Source organism: Diplotaxodon limnothrissa, linkage group LG20, assembly GCF_057381915.1.
Source record: "Diplotaxodon limnothrissa isolate DT_005_m linkage group LG20, D_limnothrissa_male_GT1.1, whole genome shotgun sequence".
Taxonomy (NCBI): Eukaryota; Metazoa; Chordata; class Actinopteri; order Cichliformes; family Cichlidae; genus Diplotaxodon; species Diplotaxodon limnothrissa.
In genome coordinates, this window is record NC_140615.1 from 30943919 (window position 1) to 30962641 (window position 18723).

The 18723-nt window shown below is 42.2% G+C and overlaps 1 protein-coding gene across 2 annotated transcripts in view; it reads right to left on the reverse strand.

Moving 5' to 3' along the window:
- vps13d (vacuolar protein sorting 13 homolog D) overlaps positions 1-18723 on the reverse strand; it is a 76797-nt gene that overhangs the window by 4809 nt on the left and 53265 nt on the right. For both annotated transcript variants that reach the window (XM_085345290.1, XM_085345289.1), the window contains exons 59-67: positions 14606-14710; positions 13299-13448; positions 11104-11253; positions 10830-10926; positions 10603-10751; positions 8973-9107; positions 3676-3843; positions 2579-2711; positions 1308-1503 (exon numbers count right to left, since the gene is read on the reverse strand). In XM_085345290.1, coding sequence (XP_085201416.1) covers positions 1308-1503; positions 2579-2711; positions 3676-3843; positions 8973-9107; positions 10603-10751; positions 10830-10926; positions 11104-11253; positions 13299-13448; positions 14606-14710 — 1283 coding nt within the window. The remainder of the gene's footprint in view (positions 1-1307; positions 1504-2578; positions 2712-3675; positions 3844-8972; positions 9108-10602; positions 10752-10829; positions 10927-11103; positions 11254-13298; positions 13449-14605; positions 14711-18723) is intronic.

An 18723-nucleotide genomic window follows, 5' to 3' on the forward strand; every position in this document is an offset into this window, starting at 1 on the left:
CTGCAGCTATCCTTTGAAGCACCGCTCCTCTCTTAAACAGCAATAAGGATCATTATTAGGTTATTTACATTATTATGTAAATAACAAAATAACTTAAAGCAAAAATTGGGAAACGTAAAGTCCGAAGTCTTTATATTAACGGCCATCAGTCAAACAATACTGTTTGTTCTTGGTCTAAACAGAGCGCGTTGTGTGTGACATCTTCTTTTGCGCATGCGGGCCGCTTTGAGCGTTCACACTAGAGCGCGTTTGCTGTCGCATTTTATTTGTAGTGTGAACGAGGAGACAAAAAAATCGGATTTGATCAAAAAATCGGAATTGAGCATTAAGACCTGCAGTGTGAACGTAGCCTAAAGCTGTTTCTGTGCTGTGATGAGTTTTGAAACCTGACTGAAACTGTTTGAATAAACCATTCCCCTGCAGATGATCTGTTAGCTGTTTTACAGCTACTATTTCAACCATTTTTAAGATAACAGGAAAGTTGGAGATTGTCTTTAATTAGAGAGTCTATAATTAGCTAAGACAGATGTGTAAAGCGATGGCTTTTGAGTAGTGGTTTAATCACTGCTAGCTTGAAAGTCTGTGGTACCGAGGTCATTAATAGAGATAGGCATGTTTAAGAGTGAAAGATTGTAGGATGGCAGGACTTCATTGAGCAGTCTTGTAGGAATATGGTCTAAAACACATGTTGATGTTTTGGAATTACTGAAGTAATAATTACTGAGGTTGGAGAAAAAGAGTCTAAATAAACTTCAGTGATACTGAAAGCTGTACTGCGCTGAAGAGAAATCTAAGGTTGCTATTATTTTTTTTTCAATCAGTGATGAACAGTAAGATGTTCTAGCTTCACAGGGAGCTTTTTTATAGAGTAACAAAGTATTTCAAAGTATCTTCAGGCTAAATGTAGATTGCACATTTCAGTTACATCTTTCCTTTTCAGAGGAGCCACAGTATCCAGACTTGTATGCACCAAACATGTAATACATTTAATAAGATAATTGATGTCTGGGGGCATAGAGTTTAAGTAGTTGCTCTGCACTGTGTGGGCACAAGGCATTGAAGGAGATAGTGGATAGTGGAGGAATAATATCCTTAAACTTACTTTCACCACTATCAGAAAAACATCTACTGAAATGAAGAGTATTCCCCACCGCAGAGTGGCCTAATCTGCTTGGAGAGAATCCGTGTGCACATGGTCAAAATATAAGCTGGTGCATGTTCAGGTTGAGGTTATATAATAAAACTGACTTTAACAAAATAAAAGAATGTTTTGGATTCGAATACTACAGAGAACAGACTTAACCCACCTATGATTACTTAGACTAGCCATATCACGGACTGTCTGGGCTGTCTCTGATGCAAAGTCCAGAGCTCCAGCCACCGGTTTGGTCACAGTACCAACAAGGCCTTTACCCAGGCCAGAGAAGAAGCCACCGACCCCACCCTCCGTCTTCACACCCTCCACTGTGGAAGTGATGATGCTCGTCATGCCTCCAATGATACCTGAGAGAGGACAGAACGTGTATTTAAAAGGATGTACAAACTTGCAAAAATGCTAGCTTCAAGGGGAGCAGGCAGTGGGTCTTTAGTTTAATGTAGGCAATCCGTAACTTTGATATTTCATGTGAGTAATGTTTCTGGTATGTTGTTCTGAGGCTCTTGGATGAGTCGTTGCTGCGCTGTGTAAGTTTGGTTGCCCAGCTACTCTTGGGAAGGTTCACTACTGTTCCATATTTTCGCCCTTTGTGGATGTCAGAGGTTGTGTGTGGAGGCGTGGAAGAGATGACCCAAACGCAGGACTCACGGTGCAGAAATGATGAGGATTTATTGGAGTGGGTGAATGAACAACGCAGGAACGGCAGAACTGACTAGCTGACTGAAAGACTGAGTGGCTGGCTAAATAACTGAGCACTAACGGGAACGACGACATAACATCAATGACATGACAAAAAACTGGTGAAACCGAGGAACTTAAATACACAGGTTGAATGATGACAATGATTGGAAACAGGTGAGTACAGGGCTGAACATAATCTGACTAATGACATGGGAGACAAGCTGACACGGGGAAAAAACAGGAAGTGAGAACATTAATGTGGCGAACTAAACTGAACATGAGCAAACTGAAATCACTGGGTCAACGACCCAGGAACCCTGACAGTGGATAATAGTTAAAAAATTCCTTGCTCCATTAAACAGCACTTTTCAACTTTTCACAATTTCCATAGGGGGCTAATAATTCTGTCATCTGAAGATCAGCTCAAATTATGTAAAAATCAATTCTGAAACATCACTTATTCCAAAGGGCTCAAATATTTTCTATTAACAATTATCATTTTAGTGTCATCTTTCATTCAGTAATCTGTATTGTTTGATCTTAAATCTTTTGTTTCAACAATAATTTGTTCTCCCCACCACTTTTTTTTTTTTTTTTAGCATTTTAGCATACGGACAACAGAATTTACATAAATTACATTTTTAAGGGTTTGGGAGGCTCTTCATTCAGACACTAATTAAATGAATCTTTTATCAACTAGTGGTAGCATTAACCAGACAAAGAAGAGTTTTGAAGTTGTACCGTGAGCCAATCCATGAATCCCTGCTACCAGGTGCTCTCCACTGGTGGCTCCGTGGTATCTGATGTACTCTCGTTCATTCTGGTGCCGATTGTCCATAGTCTTTCCCAGCCCATCTGATAAAGTCCCTGCAAACTGACAAACAAAGTAGAGTCCCACCACACTATAAATGGACTGGTTCTATGCACCATTTCTGCAAAGAGTGTGGCGCAGGTGCCGTTTCAGGTCATCTCCAGAAAGACATACTGATCGACCAGGGCACATCGTTCATGTCTCGCACAAGTGAAATGTCACAGCTTGATGCGTAGCCCATGCCCTGGGTTGACGAGCTCACGGACCGGTTAGGCACTGCTCACTTTTTTTTACAACACTGGATTTAACCAAGGAATACTGGCACATTCCCTTGTCTCTGCAGTCTAAGGAAAAAAATGGCCTTCTCTACTCCATATGGTTTGTACAAATTTTTCACACCTCCTTTTGGCTTGTTCGGAGCCCCAGCCACTTTCCAACAGCTCATGAACCAGGTGCTACGTCCACAAGGTGAATATGCTGCCACCGAATTTGAATCATCCACAGTGACACCTGGGCAGAGCTTGATTAAATGATTAAATCATTTCAGATTTAATCTACTATAATCTTAGAATATTTAATCAACAAAAACGAATTAAAAGAATTTAGATGCCTAAATTATGACTAAAACTAAATGACGATCTGCTGTCATTGGCTGGACATTATACACCTAAACAACAAAACTTACTTAACTCTTCTAATGTCTATGTATATATTTGAGGCTTTATGTATATTTTTGATCATGTGTGGATTTGCAGAAAATCCTAAATAAATTTGAAGTTGTGTATCCGAATCTTGTTTTTTTTAATCTCATTAGAGATGCTGCACAATCATTCTAACCTGGAAAAAGAAAGTTAAAAGAAATGATTAAAAGATGACATTCATACCTAATGACCAGGGTATATAAACTATATAAAAATATCACAGAAATACAGAATTCCCTGAATTTTGGGGGTGAATAAAGTTTATCTGATTTTAACCAAACCTAAAAAGTGAGAGGCACCGTGAAACAAACCTAAGATATACATACCTTGGCTGCAGAGTTGGACACACCGTGGGTTACACTGCGTATGAGACCACCCACATTGCCATGTTTGAAGAGTTCAGTCATGCCCTCAGAGACGTCATTTAGGAGGCCCATGGGGTTCCCCAGGAAGTCCACAGACCCAAGTATCTGAGCCGCTTGACTGATGAGCTCCTACATAAAGACAACACTGCACTGTAAGGCTCTGACACAAGCTACACTGTCTACCACAGCACATGACATAGTTGTCTATGTGATAACTTATAGTGGATTTAAAAACATTTTTTTATAAACACTTTAACAGCTTAGAATTGTTGCAGTTTTAATTTTTTTATATATTTTTTGTTGTTCTACTAAATTCTTCTAAATGAAATCTCTGTTGACATGTAGTACTGTGCAAAATTCCTGAGCCCACCACATTTCTTTATAGTTTGCTATGAAAATGGGATATAATAGCTGCAGCCTTTCATTGAAAAAAAAAAAAAAAAAAAAAAAAAAAAAAAAAAAATATATATATATATATATATATATATATATATATCCACGCCTTTGGAACCCAGGATCGCAAGTTCGATTCCTGCCTGGGGCGTCTGTATCCAGTAAGGGTCCTAAGGCTAGACCCCCTATGCTAAGTAAGCCTACCGCAGACATGAGCGAGACAGATAAATATGAAAGCATGCCGGCTCGGACGTCGCCCGGATCAACAAGGTCCGCGTCAGGTGTTGAGGAACCAGGGCACCCTGACGAAAAGTGGGCTACTGGAACAAGAAGGCATCGGTGGGCAAGAGACGAAAACAGGGCGTTGTTGGAATGCTACTACGCAAGTAACCCTGGCGGAAGGGGCTACATGAATAGGATGACGGACCTATGGATTCTTCGATACCCAACATCCGCAATGACGGCGAAACAACTAGTAGCTCAGTGTTCCAACATTCGAAAGAAGGGACTACTCTCACAGCTAGAGATTGACGAGGTACAACACAAATGCTACGGCAAGGAGGAGTCAGGACGCCAGGTCAGGGGGGAGATATCATCACCCCCACCCGAGATTGGGTACATAGCCCCAAGTGCGATAGGAGAAGGATCGTTGAGTGCGAGAGGAACTGACCTGAAAAATAGGATAATGGCCAAGTTTGAAACCTGGATCCCCCGTAGCCGGTTACCAAGATTACGTGAAGTACCCTCAGAAGGTCTGCTAGATGATGTTAATGCAGCACTACGGGCAATACCTACAACCACGATTACCGACACTAACAAGCTGATCTACAATACGGCAGCAGTGATCAGTGAGATGCTTGGCTACAAGTTGAACAGCCACAAGGGGCAGTACCCTCCATGGAGAAGGAGGCTAGAGGGCAAGATCAAAGTAGCACGGAGGGAGGTTAGCCAACTAACGGAGTTGCAGCAAGGTGCGACAAAGAAGGTGCATAAGAAATACAGCAAGCTGTCCATACCTGAGGCCTTGGAAACTGCCAAGCAAAGACTCACAGCCTTGGCCAGCCGCTTGAGGAGGTACACCAGAGAGATAGAAGGCAGGAGAATAAACCAGCTGTTCTCCACAGAACCAGCAAAGGTGTACTCTCAGTGGCAAGGGAACAATAATAAGAGAACAGCACCACCAAGGCTGGAGACGGAGCAATACTGGAAGAGCATATGGGAGAAGGACGCAACCCATAACGGCAATGCTCAGTGGCTAGTGGATCTGAGGGCAGACCACAGCGACCTCCCTGAACAGGGTCCAGTAACCATCACAGTGGCAGATATCCAAGAAAGGGTCTCCAGTATGAAGAGTTGGACAGCACCAGGGCCCGACATGGTTCACGCCTACTGGCTAAAGAAGCTGACTGCACTCCACGAGCGTCTGGCAGCACAAATGAACCAGCTGCTAGTTAACGAGAGACACCCGGAATGGCTAACCGAAGGTCGGACGGTCCTGATCCCCAAGGACCCCAAGAAGGGACCGGTCCCCTCCAACTACCGACCAATAACCTGCCTCAGTACTACATGGAAGCTCCTGTCAGGCATCATATCGGCTAAGATGAACAGGCACATGGGTCAATACATGAGTGGGACACAGAAAGGAATTGGCAAGAATACCAGAGGCGCAAAACACCAGCTACTGGTAGACAGAACAATCAGCCGAGACTGCAAGACCAGACTGACCAACCTGTGCACTGCCTGGATTGATTACAAGAAGGCCTATGACTCAATGCCCCACAGCTGGATACTGGAATGCCTAGAATTGTACAAGATCAATGGGACCCTAAGAGCCTTCATCAGGAACTCAATGGGGATGTGGCGTACAACACTAGAGGCCAACTCCAAGCCCATAGCACAAGTCACCATCAAGTGCGGGATCTACCAAGGAGATGCTCTGTCCCCACTGCTGTTCTGCATAGGCCTGAACCCCCTCAGTGAGATCATTAACAAGACTGGCTACGGATACCGACTACGGAACGGAGCAGTTGTCAGCCACCTCCTGTACATGGATGACATCAAGCTGTATGCCAAGAGTGAACGAGACATCGATTCACTGATCCACACTACCAGGCTATACAGCAATGACATTGGAATGTCGTTCGGACTGGAGAAGTGTAGTCGGATGGTAACAAAGAGAGGGAAGGTAGTCAGAACTGAGGGGATTGAACTACCAGAAGGCAACATTGCAGACATAGAGGACAGTTACAAGTACCTGGGGATCCCGCAGGCAAATGGGAACCATGAAGAGGCCGCTAGAAAGGCTGCAACCACCAAGTACCTGCAGAGGGTCAGGCAAGTCCTGAGGAGTCAGCTGAATGGTAAGAACAAGATCCGGGCCATCAACACGTACGCCCTGCCCGTGATCAGGTACCCTGCTGGGGTAATAGGCTGGCCAAAGGAGGAGATAGAAGCCACTGACATAAAGACAAGAAAGCTCCTTACCATGCATGGAGGGTTTCACCCCAAGTCCAGCACCCTGAGGCTGTACGCTAAGCGGAAGGAAGGGGGCCGGGGACTGGTGAGTGTCAGCACTACAGTCCAGGATGAGACAACGAACATCCAAGAATACATTGGGAAGATGGCCCCAACTGACTGAGTGCTCAGTGAATACCTCAGGCAGCAGAAACCCAAGAAAGAGGAGGGAGACGAGGAACCATCATGGAAGGACAGGCCCCTGCACGGTATGTACCACCGGCAGATAGAGGAGGTGGCTGATATCCAGAAATCCTACCAGTGGCTGGACAAAGCTGGACTGAAAGACAGCACAGAGGCACTAATCATGGCAGCACAAGAACAAGCTCTGAGTACAAGATCCATAGAGGCTGGGGTCTATCACACCAGGCAAGACCCCAGGTGCAGGCTGTGTAAAGATGCCCCAGAGACAATCCAGCACATAACAGCAGGGTGCAAGATGCTAGCAGGCAAGGCATACATGGAACGCCATAACCAAGTGGCCGGCATAGTGTACAGGAACATCTGTGCAGAGTATAACCTGGAAGTCCCGAGGTCAAAATGGGAGATGCCCCCAAGGGTGGTGGAGAATGACCGAGCTAAGATCCTGTGGGACTTCCAGATACAGACGGACAAAATGGTGGTGGCTAACCAACCGGACATAGTGGTGGTAGACAAACAGAAGAAGACGGCCGTAGTGATCGATGTAGCGGTTCCGAATGACAGCAATATCAGGAAGAAGGAACACGAGAAGCTGGAGAAATACCAAGGGCTCAGAGAAGAGCTCGAGAGGATGTGGAGGGTGAAGGTAATGGTGGTCCCCGTGGTAATCGGAGCACTAGGTGCGGTGACTCCCAAGCTAGGCGAGTGGCTCCAGCAGATCCCGGGAATAACATCGGAGATCTCTGTCCAGAAGAGCGCAGTCCTGGGAACAGCTAAGATACTGCGCAGGACCCTCAAGCTCCCAGGCCTCTGGTAGAGGACCCGAGCTTGAAGGATAAACCGCCCGCAGGGGCGTGCTGGGTGTTTTTTTTTTTTTATATATATATATATATATAAAAATGCAGTATATAAGGCAAGAACAGAAGTTGTACAATTTCACAAAGCTTGAAAGTCTATATTTGGTATTTTTCAACACAGCCTGAACTGTCTTAGGCAGCTTGGGATGGGAATAAGAATTGATAAGAATGTAGTTATTCCATTATCATTATTACTTATCGATTCTCATTTGCTACATTTTGAGAGTCACCACTGAGACATTACATTAATGCAAATTAATTACATGCTGTGGGTCAAATGTTTGTCCATGTTGGAGGGATTTACCTTCTTTGTTGCTATCAGCGTTGGGATCATTACTCAAAAAAGTATTACACAGAACACTTTTCTTAAAAGTAATGCAGGATAATACTTTGCTACACTATTCATTACAATACTACTGCATTTATCTGTAAAATGACCTAAAACATATTGCCTCATAATTACCATTTCATATAAACCTGAAGTTACAGTTCCACACAACAACACAAATCCCTGTTTACCATTGTTCAACTGTTCTATTTATGGTGGTGTAGATCAGCTGATAGGCTGTGGTGATGGTTGCAGTAGGAATTGTCCATCATCTAGTAGATCTTCAGAGGGTACTTCACGTGGTCTTGGTAACCGGCTATGGAGGGTCCAAGTTTCCAGCTTTGCCATAATCCTATCTTTCAGGTCAGCACCTCTCACACTCAACACTCCTTCTTCCTTCATACTTGGGGTTTGGTACCAAATGTCAGATGGGGGTTATGATATCTCCCCTCTGACCTGTCGTCCTTGGTGTAGCATTTTTGTTGTACCTCGTCAGTCTCTTACAGTGAGAGCAGTTACCTTCTTCTGAATGTTGGAACACTGAGCTACTAGTTGTTTTGCCATCAAACTGGATGCTGGATATCGAAGATTCCATAGGTCCCTCATCATGTTCATGTGACCACTTCCACTGGAGTTACTTGTATAGTAGTGTTCCAACAGTGTCCTATTCTCATCTCTTGTCTACTTGCACCTTCTTGCTCCAGAAGCTCACTTCTCATCAGTGTGTCCTGGTTCCTCAACACCTGACGCGGGACATTATTAATCTGGGCGACGTCTGAGCCGGTATGGCTTCAGTCTCTCGCTCATATCAGAGGTAGGATTGGTTAGCATGGGAGTTCTAGCCTAGGGACCCTTACTTGATACAGACATTCTTACCACTATGCTAAGCACGCGCGCGCACACACACACACACACACACACACACACACACACACACACACACACACACACACACACACACACACACACACACACACACACACACACACACACACACACACACACACGTATATAAAGCCTGTTACCTCTCTAAAGTGCTTAAGGATGTCATTGATGATGATCTCCTGTGTTTCATAGGGATGCACTCTTGTGAATGGGTACATGTTGATGACTGCATCTTCAAAGCGAACTAGAGGAAAGCCCAGGGTACCTTTCAGGGCCTAAAATGACCAAAAAAAAGGAAAAGAAAAACAAATCATGTAATAATATGAGGCAGTAGCATGGCAGCTCTCAGATACTTGAATTGTTTTATGCCACAAATGCAGAGTGCCTGCAAAGTCAGGCTTTAACCACATTAGAATAGAATAGAATAATCCTTTAATTGTCCCACAAGGGGAAATTTGGGTGTAACAGCAGCAAGAAAGACACATATACAAACAAACAGTACACATGACAAAGAACAGAAACATGCACAATTTTTACATATTTACATGAAGGACAATGGTTACCAAGAGTACTGTACCGTTATTAAATTAAATAATTAAATACAGATAAGAGGCAAACACTGTTTATAGTGTGAATCGGTTGATAAAATAGTGCAAGTTACAGCGCTGATGTAAACATCTATGTTTGTTGGGAGTGGTGGTCTGAAACAAAAGGCAGCCTCAGGGGCCCACGGACAGCCTGATACAAAACAGCTTGGTAAAAAAATATGTTGCCGTCCATCTCTCCCTAGTAACAACTATATGGGAAGTAATGTGTTTTTTACGATAAATCTCCCATTTGGACGTTGGTTAGTCAGTGGCTTGGCTGCTTGGATTGCCAGGTGTACCTGTGTAGTGCTTTAGCTAGCAGCTGTCTGACTTCACCTCGGCTAACTGTCAATGATCTGGACCTTTTAACAACGTTTGGGTTTTTGGCGCCATTTGGTACTATTTTAACAGATTTATCTAATCAGCAGATATGCACAGGTGTGTGTGTGTGTGTGTGTGTGTGTGCATGTGTTGCATCAAGCAGTTTATAGATGCCCCTTGGTAAATGAGCTACCAACTGTTAGCTGATAACGTAGCACTCCATATCGAGCTCCAGATGTACTCTCCAGGCTCCAAAACCCAATATGGTGACAGCTTTAAAATTAATTAATTAATAATCGGCAAAGTCACAATTTTATGGTGTGAAAACCAGCTGATCACACATAACATTATAAGTATTTAAGTATTTAATGTAAGAAATGAAAAGCACTGATCTCCTGTGACAGAATACGATGTTCTGGTTGGAAACCTTGTGTCCTAGTATTCATGTGGATATCTCCCACCTAAATATTGCTGCTGTTGGCAGCACGAGTGAGAGCTACACAGAACTGGTGCCTGTCTACTGTTATATCAATCCTTTAAGATTTCATCTGCCCTACAAAGACGTTTTCAACTTTAAACAATTAATTTAGCTTTATTATTTATAAAGATCCAAGCTACTCCAATTTTTATACTTGGTTAGGTTAATTAAATTGTATTTACATGTAAACAGCATATTAAGGAAAAGAAGAAAATATTCTCAAAATGCTGAGCAACTGCTTTAAGAAAATAAAACTTTTGAGTGGTTATGTCTACCATTAAGCTTTGGTTTTTGGACATGTTGCTCTCTATCAAAGGCACCACCACTTTGCATTATCAGAATGATTTCAAGCTTGGTTATAAAAAAAGATCAGTGTCTGGTTACCTTGAGTTCAGCAGGCAGCTTGTGAGAGGTGAAGACACTCAGTTTGACCTGAGGAAGGCTGATCTTCAAATTCTCAAAGTAGTACCGTTTGTGAGGTCCAGTGTCCTCGTTGGGCTTGTCACGGAGGTTTTCATCCAACTTCTCCAGCTCTGGATAAGGATAAAAATGATCAGTTTTGCGGTGAGCCTCTTACCACTATTAACAATGATGCTGAAACAAAGACCCACCAGCATCTGTCTGTCCATATCCAACGAAACTGAGCAGCTTGAGCAGCAACTTCTCCTCAATTATGACAGTGAAGCGACGAGCTGTCACCATCAGGTGCTGCGTATATATCATGGTTACATCTTTAGTCACAAGATTCTGGTACAACAAAGCTATATGTTTTCTAAAAAAAAATATCAAGATTAAGTTAAAAAATATACTTTATGACAGTTTCATCAGTTTACTTTTCTACAGTCCCCAGTGATCACCTGTGATGGAGCACTGTGTGGTACTCACCTTGTAGAGGTCAGTAAGCATGAGGCTGCTAGGAACCTTGACTGAATTGACTTGCATCGCTGGGCCACTGTCACTTACACTGCTCTCACTGGAACTGGGAGTCACACACAGCATGACAGGATGAGTGGTACCCAAGAGCTGATTATCCACCTGATAACCACAATGTGACAGAAAGAGTATTTATAGAGTTAGCGAAACATTTACTACATAAACAAGTTCATGAGGAAAGCATTCACAGCACAGTGTCAGACTGAATACTTATGTACATATTATATTTTTATTTTCAGATTTTAATTTACAAGAATTTCAAGAAAACTTTTTCCCTTTGTCATTATAAGGTATGTGTGTAAAAATGTGAAATTAAAAAAATAAATAAATCCATTTTGGAATAATATGACAACATCTGGAAAAGGTTAAATGTTGTGAATACTTTCCAGATGCACTTATCAGACTCACAAGTACAGCAAGTTAAATAATTATTTGTAAATTTGCTCACTTACAATACAAAGATGTGAAATCTCTCATTTTTATGGCAGCTTAATTTTGATTTAAAAACATATTTCATAAAAAGTTACGAATTGATTTGTATGTCATTGAGTGAATTAAGTATTTGATGCCTAAGCTAAAATGACTTAGAAACCACAAACACAGCAATAAGATGTTTCTTGTAGGATTTTGGCTGGGGGGGTCAAAATCCTACAAGAAACATCTTATTAAACATCTAACGGCACCAAGAAACCTAAAGGAATTAGTGTTTCTGTGGAGATGGGGGATCTCCACAGAAACACTAATTCCTTTAGGTTTCTTGGTGCCGTTTGGCAACTTGAAGCTTTAGCTCCCTCCATACATTTTCTCTAGTACTGAGGTCTGGAGACTGGCTCCATGATGTTAATGTGCTTGTTATCTGGCTGTTCCTTTGTTAGGTTATGTTGTTGGTATGTTTTGGATAACCGTCATGCTGGAAGACCCATCATGACCCATCGTCAGCCCTCTGGCCGAGGGAAAGAGGTTCTCATCCAAGATTTTACCGTACACGATCCCATACATTGGCCGCTCAATACAACAAAGTCACCCTGTACCCTTAGCAGAGAAACAACTCCAAAGCATCCACGTCTGTGCTTGACTGTTATTTATATGAAGTGTTTTTCTGGATTTTTGGTTTATATTCTGTCTCTCTCCAATAAAATTAAACTACCACAAAATTTAGAGACTTTTCTTTTGTTTGTAAGTGAACTTACAAATTCAGAGGGGGATCAAACAATTTTCCTTCTTAACTTTCAGCATGTATACCACATGAATGTAAAATGAAGCATCTTTTGCATTCATTTATCTATATTATCAACCGCTCTATTCGAATTCAAGGTCATGTGGGGCTTGTGCCTATGAATGTATGTGTTAGATAGAAAGCACGGAAGCATAGAAAAAAGTGCCTGTATGAATGGCTGAATGAGGCAAGTTGTATAAAATCCTCTGAGTGCTCAGGTAGAGTAGAAAAGCAGTATATAAGAATCAGTCCATTTCCCATTTACTCCACATGGAAAGGCCCTAGTCTGGACTCTAACCCAGGACTTTCTTACTGTGAGGCAATGATGCTAACCACTGTATCATTCTGCCACCCATTTAAGCTGAAAGTACACATTTCAATAAAATCTTGGTTGCTTAATTGAAGTCATTTATGCATCTTTTAATAACATGAATTCAAATTTAAGTGATTTATGGCTCAGCTGCAGGGCAGAAGTGGAGCAGTGGGTTCAGGGTGTGGTGTCAGGGGAGGCATGAGACCTGACTGCAGAGCGGTGTCCTGTACTAGAGAGAGGAAGCTGGAAAACTGTTTTACTCTAGGGTTTTATGTAAGCTGGGTTTTATGTATTACGAAGGTGGTTTAATTCCTACTGTAAACCAGTATGTTGCCATGGTAATTTTTGCTTCCTCCCAGACTATCATACACCACAGAGGCTACAACTAAGAGAAAAAAAAAACAGATTAGTGAAACCTTGTGTTAACGTTGATAGCCAGCTTTGTGTGAAACTTATCCTGACTGTCAGTGTTGGGTAAGTGAGTCCAGATAATGGAAAGCTACCCTGAGCATGTGAAACAGTTCGTTTAAAGTAGCTCTGGAATAAACCTCACACTGCGTGGTCCTCCAATGCGTTTATTAAGTACTGTAAATATTTTCAAATGTGCAGTAAGCTCACCTGTATATTGTGGATGCTCAGCTCCAACACTTCATTGGCAGCAGTGCGAGTAAAGTGGACATCTATACCAGACAGCGTAGTAAAAACAAGCTCCTCAGGAACCTTGTTGACCAGAGACAGCCCTAGCCCCTCCTCCAAGTTCACCAACACCTGGGTATAATTACAGAGAAGAAGTGTATGATTCCTAGATGAACCATTTTAAGGTTTTCTAGAAAGCCTATTCTAACCAAGACCAGTGCAACAATGTAAAAAATTCTAGAAAATAATAAGATAATATTCATCCACACATTCACCATCTTTCTCTTATTCAGGGCAGAGTTGTAGGGCTAGGAAGAGAGAAGGCAAGACAACCCTCTCCCCACCCCATCCAGCATAACCAGGAGAACATTGAGGGATTCCCAGACACGCCAAGAGATGTAATTTCTCCAGCAGATCCAGGGGCTTTCTCCTGGTGTGACATGCTTGGAACATTTCACCCATTTCATCTTTGCCAGATTACTGAGCCACCTCAACTGGCTCCTTTCGATGTCGAGGAACGGGGGCTCTTCTCTAAGACTCTCTCAAATGACTATCTCCTCATCCTATCTCTAAGGAAGAGAGACCAGAGAGCATCACTGTAGCCATGGTCTCTTGCTCCCTTCTCCCATCAATCATGAACAAGACCCTGAGATACTTAAGTTCCTTCACATGACGCAGCAGCTCACGTGGAGGACTCCACCCTATTCCAGCTAAGGGCCATGGCCTCAAATTTGGAGGTGCTAATACTCAGTTTTTTTTTGTTTTTTGTTTTTTTTTTCTTTTGCCTGTCCCGTTTGGCTCTTTTGCCATCAGAATTATTGTCTAAAGGCAAAGAAAGATGCCCAACAGATTTACTTTACCAAATTGACCATCCCAGCCTTGCCGTAATGGTCCATTTGATTCACCTTTTATTGTTTATTTTATTTTCACTTGCTGAATACGGGACAGACTTGACTGGGGGAAAGAAGGGGAGAAAGAAAGAGGGAAAGAGAAACAGCTCAGAAGAGGGAAGGGGGACTCATTGTTGGTACGTCACACTCTGCTGTGCTCCTATCCAGTACCATGGAACAGATTTTTCAAGGGAGGCTGTGGAGAGTGATCCCCCAGTAGTTTAAGCACAGCCTCCAGTCTTCGTTCTTAAAGATGAAGAGCTGGGAGAACATATTCACTTTTTTAAACTGTGAGAATATCTGAATCCCCAAATTGAGAAGTATATATACACTACAAATAAACACTTGAAGTGAAAGATTTTTGTTACAGCATAATAGATGCATTTCAAATGATTTTACCTCCAGCTCCTGCTCAGCCTCTCTCTTCTTCACGTCATCTTTGCCCCGATCCTGTTCTGTACTAGGTGAGCTCCTCATCATTCTCCTCTGATTGAAGTCACTGATCTGCAAAAAATGCAGTTTAAACCAAAATCAATACTGAGGAGGTTCACAGATATGAAATTCAGATATTTTCACAAGTATTTTTGGATCATTAGAGTGATAAATATCTGGTACATCATAAAAGAAGCAGTTACCAGATTTATAGTGTGTGAACAAAAAAGAAAAACCAAAGAGACTGTATATCAGATTTGGAACATCTGGAGTCAGGTCAAATATAAATGACTGAAGTAAAGACTGGAAAGCAAAAACAACTGTATTATGGAATTGCAATTTTTTTTCAACATCAAATGTGTTACTCTACCATCCCACCTTCAGTAAAAAAAAACAAAAAACACATGCTCAGATGGGTTAAAATCATTCAAGAACATTCAATTCTTTGTCTTAAGGCACGCTCACACAGGAAGTGATTTGCCTGTCGTGCATCATTTTGTTGCTCACAGTTGTTCGCTACCAGTGTTTTTAGGAATGTTAGTCAGAGGTTTCTAACTTGTTTTGTGTTGCATGCTCTGGCCCCTTGAATACATTGACAAGTCTCTAGGGTGGAAACATGAGTGAGTTGGTAGTGTACCCAAGGCTTCTGATTCACACAATTACTGGGGGGTGTCCTATTGACCATAGCATATTCAGGAGCAGGATAATGAGTCAAGACCTGCTCCCAATAACATGATCCCAAAAAGTTGATTCTGTTCATCCAGACATCTCGTTTTCAGTGGGAGAAACCTTTCGTCACTCATTCAAGTGACTTCTTCAGTCTCAGCTGACTGCAGATTTCCCCAACCTTATAAACAGTACATTTGCATAATGACTGAAACAAGCACCACTTGTGAAAAATGGGCTGTGAGGTCAGTTTCTTGATCATTATTGCGCATGAACAACCACTGGTCACTGACCACTGATCATTGGCCAATGACTAATGATCAGTGTCCATGAGTACCACAGAGAGTTCACAGAGAGTTGGGGAATGGCTGCAATCACAGCACTGCAAGATGGTGACAGATGTACCCTTAGGACCCCTCCTCGATTCAGAGATGGTCTTTCCCTTTTCATGTAAATGGCCTCTTTGACTCCCCACTCAAACCAGCGTTCCTCCCTGTCCAGGATGTGTACACCCTTATCACTGAAAGAGTGTCCACTGTGGTGAAGATAGACTGCAGAGTCCTGGCCTGACAACTTAACTCTTTTGAGTGTTGTGCCATCTGCTTCGCCAGAGGTTGTTTGGTTTCCCCGATGTATAAATTCTGGCAATTCTCCCGGCACTTAACAGTGTACAGTATACTACTCTGTTTGTGTCGGGGGACACGTCCTCCACGTCTGCAATGTTGCCGTTTCTGTGGCTGTGATCAGTTCCACTAGAGGGATTTGTTTCTGTGTCACAGCAAAGTTCAACCCTTTTGTTTTTCTCTGCTTGGATGAGTCGTCTGTTAGACATATTTTTCACCCACTTGTCCCCTTCGGTGTGGCATCCTTCTCTCTTCTGGCCGCATTGTAAGTCTCTGTTGGATCCGCTCCTCTTTCGCAAGTGGTGCTAGTTTTACTCATTGTGCAAATTTACTGTTTATAAGGCTGTGGAAACCTGCAGTCAGCTGAGACAGAAGAAGACACTTGGATGATTGACGAAACCTCCGGATGAACAGCATCAACTTTTTGGAATTTTCTTGCCTGGATGACTGAGCATTCATTAAGTCAATATCATGATGTTATAACAGTATGTTAAAGACTCAAAGAAAAAGCATACATACCAAGTTGCTTGAGAAGAGAGTACTGCACCTAATCTACAGGGTAGGCGAGTTTGCCATGTAGGGAGGAAAAGATTGATAACTCCCTGGTACGTTGTGGTTTCTAGTAAACCAGGTAAAACAACAATAAACTACAACAAACAAGCAGGTTAAACTATTGGTATGACCTTTTAAGATGAACAAAAGCTGTCAGAACGCATTTTCTTAGTTATTATTTTGAAGAGCCTGTTAGGTGAAACTGTTTGTAATTGCTGTGTTTTTTTATTTGTCTAAACCAGGGGTCAGCAACCTTTAAGACCCAAAGAGCCATTTGGCCCCAGTTTCCACGGAAAAGAAAACACTGGGAGCCGCAAATACTTTTTCACATCTAAAATGAAGATAACACTGCATACATTGTTTTTTTTACCTTTATGCTTTGTATGAACAGCTATAAAGTGTTGCTTATGAAATTCACGAAGTGCTACAAAGAAAATAAAATTTAATTCATGTAATGAACACATTTTGAACTCTTAAAAAAATTACAAAAAAGAATGACATCATCTTTTAAATGAATTAAAAGGCTGAACTTAAATTATCCATGTAGCAAACAAAAACTGAGCTGTCATTCTTATATCACCTTTGGGCTTGCTCTGAATTTTAAAAATAATTGGAAAAAAGCAACCTATCCCCACAAGCTTGTGGGGATAGGTTGATTGGATAATCCAAATTGTCACTAGGTGTGAATGTGTGAATGAATGTGAGTGCGAATGGTTGTCTGTCCCTGTGTGTTGGCCCTGTGACAGACTGGTGACCTGTCCAGGGCAGGGCTCGCAATATCGCTAGCCCGATGTCCTGGGGCTAGCGATTTTTCCAGTCGGGCTACCAAAATCTATCTCTGCCCTGCCCGTCGGGCTATTGTAGGAAGGAAAAATATATGTCAATGCTTTTGCATTCTTTCAGAAATGTAGCTGGGTAATTATGTCATTGGCATCGGTGAGCCACTGTCAATATGTGACATATTGAAATCGCGTTTGAATTTGCGCTTGTTTTTTTGCTTTCACTTTGCAATCGTGCGAACTGTGTATAGAGAGCGACAGCACTGATCTGTGAGTGATGATAATTTGTGCACCAATTCCTCTGACATCGTCTTATCAATCGTTAGCTTACTATGCAAACATGACAAGTGAAATCTCCCGCAGCTTAAACATGTGAGAGGTTGATCGCGCAGAGAATCGCTGAGCTTATGTGAGTGCGTGTGTAAAAGCAGCAGGATATATATTTTAGTTCTGCTGAGCCAAATAAGACAGGTCAGGGTGAAGAAGTGACAGCCAAAGAAAAGCTTACCACAAGCAGCTTTATGGTTTCATGGACAAAAGAATTTCTGTGGCTGCAATATGACGAGCTATATAACCAGGGGTGCACATAAGTGGTCAGCAGGTGCGCATTCGCTGTCAAAAAAAAAAAACAAAAACGCGCACAAGATATGAACTTGCAACGCGTGTTTGCATACATAAGATTTTCTGGAGGAGGACAGACATTTGTTTAAAACTCTTAAAGATGTCGAAGAAGCTCCTTTAAGCAATTACTTTGGTGTTCCTCTACCTCCAAAGAAATGTCAGAAGGAGTCCGAACCACAAAAGAAGCACGTATTCTCGGAAAAGTGGTTGCAGGAGGTGAGCTGGCTTCAAACAAATGATGAACGCACAGAGATGTGGTGTGGAATGCGCCGTGAAAATCCCACTCTAGCGGACAAAAACAGTGCTTTTTATATGGACGCAAACGCGCGTTGCAACTCCTTATCTGGTGCGCGTCTTTTATTTTGACAGCGAATGCGCACATGCGGACCACTTATGTGCACCCGTGTAAATAACATAATGTTCTGCCGGGTGTGTTGTTGGTTTTCTCTCGATTTCTGAGTCGACAAGCGCCTTTGTTACTGGGACCAGTCATTTTAAGAAAGGCCCCCATTAGAACCCATGAGAAATGCAAGAAATGCATTATTGCTCAGTCTGCAATATCTTTCCCAGAACAAACACCAATTGCAAATAACATACTAAAAATAAACCTGAAAAATCTGTTTAGAACAGCGTACTATGTTGCAAAGAGTGAACTACCACTGGCAAAATTTAGCAGTCTTTGCAAACTTCAAAAAGCAAATGGCCTAGATCTTGGTTCCACTTGTCTCTTACCTGTGACTTCAGCGGAAATTTCAAATTCAGGATCTGACACAGACTGATTCATGTCCTACACAGTTCTTACAAGTTCATAGAAATTTCTGTTCAATTAGAACCAAGTATTTGA